Source organism: Alexandromys fortis, unplaced genomic scaffold (assembly GCF_014885135.2).
Source record: "Alexandromys fortis isolate MF-2015 unplaced genomic scaffold, M_Fortis_MF-2015_v1.1 scaffold_218, whole genome shotgun sequence".
In the NCBI taxonomy this organism is placed as follows: Eukaryota; Metazoa; Chordata; class Mammalia; order Rodentia; family Cricetidae; genus Alexandromys; species Alexandromys fortis.
In genome coordinates, this window is record NW_026068112.1 from 856889 (window position 1) to 866052 (window position 9164).

Below are 9164 nucleotides of genomic sequence, written 5' to 3' on the forward strand. Positions count from 1 at the left end.
AAAACCGGACTCACTGAACATAGTGGACAATGAGGACTACTGAGAACTCAAGAACAATGGCAATGGGTTTTTGATCCTACTGCACGTATTGGCTTTGTGGGAGCCTAGGCAGTTTGGATGCTCATCTTACTAGACCTGGATGGAGGTGGGTGGTCCTTGGACTTCCCACAGGGTAGAGAACCCTGATTGCTCTTTGGGCTGACGAGGGAGGGAGACTTGATTGGGGGAGGGGGAAGAGACAGAAATCTTTAATAAATAAATAAATAAATAAATAAATAAATAAATAAATAAATAAATCTCTGTCTTTAATAAAGATGGGAGGGCAGAGTGGCACAGGCATTTAATCCCAGCACTTGGGAGGCAGAGGCAGATGGTTCTCCAGGAGTTCAAGGCCAGTCTGGTCCTCATAGCTGGTTCCAGGACAGCCAGGGTTACACAGAGAAACCCTGCTTCAAAAAAACACAAAAGATGGAGAAGGTGCTGAGGTTGGCATTCATTGATAGAGGGCTTGCTATGATACAGGAAATCTGGCTTGGTAGCACAAATCTGTAAATCCCAGCACTCAGGAGGTGTGAGGAACAGAAGTTCAAGGTCATCTTCAGCTACGAAGCAAGTTTGGGGCCATTCTAGATTACACAGGGACACCTTGTCTCAACAGTAAAGAATATTGTATGGAGTCAGAAGTCATGCAACATAGGTTATTATTCAGTTTATTAGGCTCATGGGCTAAAATCAGTTACAAACATCTCTCGTAGTGAATATATTTCTCTCTTAAAATATAACAACACAAAACCATGCCTCACCTCAGAAGTTTTTACAAGATTCAAACATGAAACAAATATGGAAGTATATTGATTAAAATACAAAAGCTTGCCAGGTAGTTGTGGTGCACACCTTTAATCCCAGCACTTGGTAGGCAGAGGCAAGAGAGATCCTCTTTTTTGTTCTGTGAGTTCAAGGACAATCTACAGGTCTACAGAGTGAGTTCCGGGACAGCCAGAGCTACACAAAGAAACTGTCTCAAGGCAATCTTACCAAAAGCAACCTACAGATTCAACGCAATGCCCATCAAAATCCCAGAAAAAATTCTTTAAAATCCTCGAAAGAACGGTACTCAACTTCATATGGAAAAGCAAAAAACCCAGGATAGCCAAAACAATCCTGGGCAATAAAAGAACTTCTGGAGGCATCACAATCCCTGACTTCAAACTCTACTACAGAGCTCCAGTACTGAAAACAGCCTGGTATTGACCTAAGAACAGACAGGAGGACCAATGGAACTGAATAAAAGACCCAGATATCAATTCACACATGTTCGAACACCTGACTTTTGACAAAGAAGCAAAAAAATATAAAATGGAAAAAAGAAAGCATATTTAACAAGCTGGCATAACTGTATGTCAACATGTAGAAGAATGAAAATAGATCCATATCTATCACCATGCACAAAACTCAAGTCCAAATGGATCAAAGACCTCAACATAAAGCCAGCCACACTGAACCTTATAGAAGAGAAAGTTGGAAGTACACTTGAACGCATTGGCACAGGGAACCACTTCCTAAATATAACCCCAGTGCACAGATACTGAGAGAAACAATTAATAAATGGGACCTCCTGAAACTGAAAAGCAAAGGACACGGTCAACCAGACAAAACGACAGCCTACAGAATGGGAAAAGATCTTCACTAACCCCACATCAGACAGAGGTCTGATCTCCAAAATATACAAAGAACTCAAGATATTGGACACCAAAAGATCACATAATCCAATAAAAAAAATGGAGTGCGGACCTAAACTGAGAACTCTCAACAGAGGAATCTAAAATGACTAAAAGACACTTAAGGAAATGTTCAACATCCTTAGTCATCAGAGAAATGCAAATCAAAGCAACTCTGAGATTCCATCTTACACCTGTAAGAATGGCCAAGATCAAAAACACTGATGAGAACTTATGCTGGAGAGTATGGGGGCAGGGGACACTTCTGCATTGCTGGTGGGAATGCAAGCTGGTACAGCCTCTTTGGATGTCAGTGTGGCAATTTCTCAGAAAATTAGGAAACAACCTTCCTCAAGACCCAGTAATACCACTTTTGGGTATATATCCAAAGGATGCTCAATCATCCCACAAGGACATGTGCTCAACTATGTTCATAGCTTTGTTTGTCATAGCCAGAACCTGGAAACAGCCTAAATGCCCCTCAACCGAAGAATGGATAATGAAAACGTGGTACATTTACACAATGGAGTACTACACAGCAGAAAAAAAAAACCAATGTCTTGAATTTTGCAGGCAAATGGATGGACCTAGAAAACATTATTTTGAGTGAGGTAACCCAGGTACAGAAAGACAATTATCACATGTACTCACTCATAGGTGGTTTTTAAACATAAAACAAAGAAAGCCAGCCTACAAACCACAATCACAGAGAACTTAGACAACAACAATGTAGACACTAAGGAGACTTACACAGATCTATTCTACATGGGAAGTAGAATGTAGAAAAAGATAAGATCTCCTGAGTAAATTGGGAGTATGGGGACCTTGGGGGTAGGGCTGAACAGGGGAGGGGAGAGGCAGGGAGGGGAGCAGAGAAAAATGTAAAGCTCAATAAATATCAATAAAAAAGTGTCTAAGAGCAAAAAAAAAAAAAGAAACTCAAAAAAAGGAAGAAAGAAAAACAAACAAAACCAAGAATCATTAATTATAAAAAGAATTTGTGGTTGGATATTAGAAGCATTACATTTCTAAAACTTCTAACTCAAGCACACTTACCTGAGGATTTTCTGGATTGGTGTATACCTATGTAAAAATGCATTATAATTAAGTGAGGCTAAGCATTCAGAAAGAACAAAATTGCACATTAAAGTCTTGAGTTTTTCAATAAAACAGAACAAAAAAACAGAATGACCCTTCTAATAAAAAGTTTACTTCTAGCCAGGTAGTGGTGGCACACGCCTTTAATCCCAGCACTGAGGAGGCAGAGGCAGGTGGATCTCTGTGAGTTTGAGGCCAGCCTGGTCTACAGAGTGAGTTCCAGGACAACCAAGGCTACACAGAGAAAATCTGTCTTGAAAAACCAAAATAGTAATAATAACAATAAAATAAAATAAAAAATTACTTCTTTTTCTCTAGGACTGAAGAGATGGCTCAGTGGTTAGGAGCACTGGCTGTTCTTTCAGAGGACCCAGGTTCAATTCACAGCACTTACACGGCAGCTTACAACTATCTGTAGCTCTAGTTCTAGGGTATCTGACACCTTCACACAGACATACATGTAGGCAAAATACCAATGCACATAAAAATAAATCCTAAAAAAGTGAACTTTTTCCCACTGGGTATGTCATCTGACTAAATAAAATGAAATAATTTGACAGTTTCAGTATCACTAAGTAAAGGAAAAATTTGACAGTGTTAAAATACACAATTTAAAAGTACTTACAGCTAGAATGATCATCCGTAGCTGAAATACAAGAAAACAAATTAATTGTATTCTGTAAAATGGATTTTTATGATGGATCATAAAAATTCTTTGTACTTGCTCAGGGGCTTAGAGCATAGCTCAGCAGTAGAGCACACACTTAGTACATGTGAGACCCTGAGCTCAATCTTTAGTGTTCCCCCATCCCAAGGAGGAACTTTTGTTTTAGCTCAACATTTCTTTCTTCTCTGTGTGTGTCTGTAGGGGGTAGGTTGTGGCGCTTTTTGAGACAGAGTCTCACTAAGTAGCCTTGGCTGTCCTGGAACTTACTATGTAAACCAGGCTGGCCTTGAACTCATTGAGATCCACCTGCCTCTGCCTCCCCAGTGCTGGGATTAAAGGCATGTGCCACCACCGTCTGGCTTCAACATTTATTTCTAAAAACAAGTAACCTTGTGGAAGATACACTTCAAATCATGCCTATTTTCCCAAATAATTTCTTTGGCTTTCTGATGGCTAAGATTCATGTCAGCATTTTAGTTCACTGACTCAATCAAATAGAACATTACTGCTAGTTAGAAGGTGTGCTGGCACACACTTTAATCCCAGCACTCAAGAGACAGAAGATGGCAGAACACTGAGTTTGAGACCAACCTGGTGTCTATAGTGAGTTCCAGGCTGTCAGAGCTACAAAGTGAAACCCTGACTCAAAAAAGAAATAATTAGGGGGTTGGAGAGATGCTTCAGTGGTTAAGAACACTGGCTGCTCTTCCAGAGGTCCTGAGTTCAATTCCCACCAACCATATGGTGGCTCACAACCATGGCATGTGGGCATACATGGAAGCAGAATGTTGCATACATAATAAACAAATCTTTTAAAAAAGAAATAATTAAAGTTGTTCTAATTCCCTATAGCTTCTTTAAAAATTATAATGGCATTTCATACTATTGAAAAGAATTTATTTCTTTTTGTTGTATTTGAGGCAGGGTCTCTCTATGTAGCCTTGGCTGTCTTGGAACTCTCTATGTAGACCAGACTGGTCTCGAATTCACAGAGATCTGCTTGCCGCTGCCCCCCAAATGATGGGATTAAATAAGTTTCCTTGGGTTGAGGCTGTATATCAGTGGCAGAGTACTTATCTAACATGTCTAAGGCTCTGAATTCAGTTCTAAGCACAGGAAAAATAAATGTTCCCATGTAATTCAAGTTAAGTTGGCACAAATTCTGAAATAGTTAAATTTACATTTCAGGCTTTGAGTCAGGGTCTCACTCTGTGCCAGAGTTAGCCTGAACTCATTATATAGCCCAGGCTGGACATGAACTAATGGTGTATGTAAAAATAGTGAAATTTATGGATTTTTTAAAAAATATTTTATTTATTATGCATACAATATTCTGTCTGTGTGTATGTCTGCAGGCCAGAAGAGGGCACCAAACCTCATTACAGATGGTTGTGAGCCACCATGTGGTTGCCGGGAATTGAACTCGGGACCTTTGGAAGAGCAGGCAATGCTCTTAACCACTGAGCCATCTCTCCAGCCCCCTTATGGATTTTTTTTTAAAGACAGGTTTTCTCTGTGTAGCCCTGGCTGTCCTGGAACTCATTCTCTACACCAGGCTGGTCTCAGACTTAGAGATCTGCCTGCCTCTGCATCCCTGGTGCTGTGCTACCACTGCCCCACAATGAAATTTTAATTAAGATTTTACAACAGACTACAAGACTTTTTACATAGTATCATTTCAAGTAATATGTACAGAGAAGTTTAGTTCTAGCAGAATTTTGGAGGTGAATTTTTATTCCTAGTCCCTAGTTTTTCCATTAAGACAATAAATGTGAAACACCATATACATTCTGGCACATAGGAATGTTGGTAAGCTAGCAATGGTTAGCAAAACATTTGGTAAAAGAAGTAAATACTGCTGTATCCCATACTGGCAATAATTACATGATAGAAAACAGCCTTGAATTCCTGATCCTCTTGTCTCTGCCTTCCATGTTCTAGGTTTGTAGGCATGTACCATCATGGTTAGCAATAAGTAATAATTATTATCATTATCAAGTGCGAGAGGGTCTCACAGTGTATCCCTGTCAGGCCTTGAACTCACAGACATCTGCCTAATACTGCCTCTAGAGTGCTAGGATTAAGAGTGTACAAAAGTATTTCTTTTCTTCTTTCTTCCTTTTTTCTTTTCTGTCTCAAAAAATTAAAATCAGAACAAATTATTAAAATACTAGTATAAGCATGGATATAGAATACATGCAAAACTAATACAATATTTTAAAACATTTAAGTCCATTTTTGTAAGCTAATATGTGCTATTAATGCTAAAAAATGAGTGTTAATTTGTTAAACCTAGCTTGGCAAAAATTGTTTAGTATTCATTGCATTAGTTTAAATGAATTAAAGACTGGATTTTAAAATATTCAAATGCATCCAGGTATGGTGACCCATGTCTTTAATATTAGCAGTCAAGGAGGCAAAGGGAAATTGATCTCTTGTGAGTTCAAGGCCAGTCTGGTGTACATAGCAAGTTCCAAGCCAGTCAGAACTATGTAGTGAGATCTTGTCTCAAAAATAAAAAAAATCTCAAATGTGGGCCTGGAAAGCTGGTTCAGCAGTTAAGAGCAGTTATGAATGCTTGCTGTTCTCGAGGACCAGAGTTTGGTTCTCAGCAGTCATAATGGGTAGCTAACAGCAAGTATCTCTAGCTCTGTGAGATCTAACACCCCTATCTGGCCTCCATGGGCACCATCAGACATGAGCACACACATGTACACATGCATACAAATAAAAATAAATCTTTAAATTATTCAAATGCTCAATTTTTTAGTAACTGAGACTGATATATATCAAGTTAGTTTAAATTACCATCTTAATACTTAACAACTCCTGTTGTAGCTCTAGGGAAGGAAAGAAGAGAGAGCGAAAGACTTACGTATTTCTTCTGTAAAGCATCATAGGATCCTAGCATCCTAAAAAAAAAAAAGTCAAAGATTTGCTTTTATATTTAATGCATTTTCAGAAAATACTTCTTTTCACAAATCTCTATATTTACCCTTACAAAATAAAACTAATAGTCAAATTAAAGCATCTTTCTTATTAACTAGCTTAAAACTGAACAAAATAAAGGTTATAACAGGGGCTGGCGAGATGACTGGTGGCTGACAGTGCTTACTGCCCTTTTGGAGGACCTGGGTTTCAATCCCAGCACCCATAAGGCACTTCACAACTGCCTATAACTACAGTTACATTCTCTTTTGCTCGTCTTGGACTTCTGAACTCACATGGTGCACATACATGTATTCACGCACATACACATAAAAGTTTTTTTCCCAGCACTTGGGAGGCAGAGGCAGGCAGATCAGCCTGGTCTAAAGAGTGAGTTCCAGGACAGTCAGGGCTACACAGAGGAGACCCTGTCTTAAAATACAAAACAAAATAAAGAAAAACCGTAACAATGAAGCAGAAATATGGAGATGGGAGGACAGAAAGAAAACTATAAAATATCCAGTAGCTATTTGTAGAGCTATAATAGAAAAATGAATCCTATTTACATGGAGCATGAAATAAAAAAATTAATGCCTATATTTAAAGAACTAAAAACATAGTACTCAGAGCTAAAAGGTTAGTCACTAAAATCTGGTTATACACTGAAAAGTATTCAATGTACAAAAAGTAGTCCTCACACCCCCTTCAGCAAAAAATGCCTGGATAGTGGTGGTGCAGGCCTTTAATCCCAGCACGTGTGAGGCAGAAGCAGGTGGATCTCTGTGGCCAGTCTGGTCTGCAGAGCAAGGGCTATTACACAGAGAAACCCTGTCTCAAAACACACACACACACACACACACACACACACACACACACACACACACACAAAAAAAAAAAAAAAAAAAAGAAAAGAAAAAGAAAAGTAGTGATTATCTGCCTTTAGGCATTCTTTTACTTACCACTTCACTAACTGTGAAGAACCTGGACAATTTTTATCTTCTTTTAGAATTTTGACACAAAAATCTAAATAAAAATGAAATATAGAAGTACTTATAAATAGTTGATTTAATTATATTTATTAGCATTACATGTGAATGTGTATGGGTACACATGTAGTGATATCATGTTTGTGCTTTAACAAATCTGAAGATCAGAGTGCAGAGGTAAGTCACTAGAGGCCAGGGAGTGGTGGCACACACCTTTAATCCCAGGACTTTGGAGACAGAGGCAGAGGCATCTCTGTTAATTCAAAGCCACCATCTGCTACACAAAATTGATCCAGTCTGACCAAGTTCACAGAAAGGCGATCCCACACCTTTAATCCCAGCACTAGGGAGGTGAAGATAGGAGTGATATGGCTGGGCAGAGAGAGGAATATAAGGCGGGAGGAGTCAGGAGCTCAGTGCAGTCTGAGTTTTGGTGGAGACAGACGGAGTCTGGAGATGTAGTCTGAGGACAGGATCGCCCCTTCCGTGTGAGAAGTAAAGGTCTCTCTAGTGTCTGGCCGCACTGCTTCTCTGATCTTTCAGCTTTCACTTCCCGAGAGCTGACTCCAAGTTTTTATTATTAAGAACAATTAGAATTCATGCTATATACACTTGTTTTAAACATGTATGTGTGGCAGGCAGAAACTTTTTTTTTTTTTGAATTTTCGAGACAGGGTTTCTCTGTAGCTTTTGGTTCCTGTCCTGGAACTAGCTCTTGTAGACCAGGCTGGTCTCGAACTCGAACTCACAGAGATCCGCCTGCCTCTGCCTCCTGAGTGCTGGGATTAAATGCGTGCGCCACCACCGCCCAGCAGGCAGAGACTTTTGAGAGCTGGTTCTCTCCTTCTACCATGTGGGCAATGGGGACCCAAATCAGATCATCAGGTTTGATGGCCAGTACCTTTAACAGTTAAGCTATTTTGTCAGCCTCAATAGTAAATTTTAAATTACATTTACTTTCTTTAGCTATAAATAAATAGGTATATTATTTTTTTTCTTTTTTTTTTGGTATATTATTTTTTGAGGCAGGGTTTCACTATGTAGCCCAGGTTGGTCTTGAAATCAACAGTTCCCCTGCCTTAACTTACCCAGTTATTGGGATTACACAAGTGTGTGCCACCCACCTGGTTCAATATATGCATATTATTAGTGGCAACTTTAAAATAATTGGGACTTATTATAAAATGCCATCCTAATGATTAAGAATTTAAGTTGATGGGTCAAACTTTTCCTGTTTCTGTGACTTAGTTGGTAAGAAGTTTGTAAGTGTAGTTTGTCTAACATTCACAAAGTCCTGGGCTGAATCCACACCTCCAAGTAAACTGGATGTAGCGGTTCATGCCTACAATTTCTGCCCTCAGAAGAAGGTAGAGGAAGTAGGAACCCAGTCTGAGGCCAGCCTCAGCTATATAACCAGTGCAAGGGCAGCCTTAACTACCTAAGTAAGATTGTCTGAAAAAAAGTGATGGTTGATGGAGGTGGGTCTTGTAATAATAAAGAAACTGCCTCGGCCCTCATAGGACAGAAAATTAGGTAGGCGGAGTAGACAGAAGAGAATTCTGGGAAAAAGAAGCTGAGTGAGTGAGTCACCATGATGCTCCCGCTCCAGACAGACACAGGTTAAGATCCTCCCTGGTAAGCCAGCTCGTGGGCTACACAGAATATTAGAAATGGGTTAGAACAATATGTAAGAGCTAGCCAATAAGAAACTGGAACTAGCCGGGCCAGGCAGTGTTTGAAAGAATACAGTTTCCGTGTAATTATTTC

General features: G+C 39.4%; 1 protein-coding gene across 3 annotated transcripts in view; it reads right to left on the minus strand.

Annotated features, from left to right (window-relative positions):
• Positions 1-9164, minus strand: part of Hormad1 (HORMA domain containing 1) — a 32989-nt gene that overhangs the window by 16116 nt on the left and 7709 nt on the right. For 2 of the 3 annotated variants that reach the window (XM_050124697.1, XM_050124696.1), the window contains exons 3-6: positions 7371-7434; positions 6359-6395; positions 3442-3462; positions 2775-2801 (exon numbers count right to left, since the gene is read on the minus strand). In XM_050124697.1, coding sequence (XP_049980654.1) covers positions 2775-2801; positions 3442-3462; positions 6359-6395; positions 7371-7434 — 149 coding nt within the window. The remainder of the gene's footprint in view (positions 1-2774; positions 2802-3441; positions 3463-6358; positions 6396-7370; positions 7435-9164) is intronic. The other variant, XM_050124698.1, reaches the window with a different exon arrangement.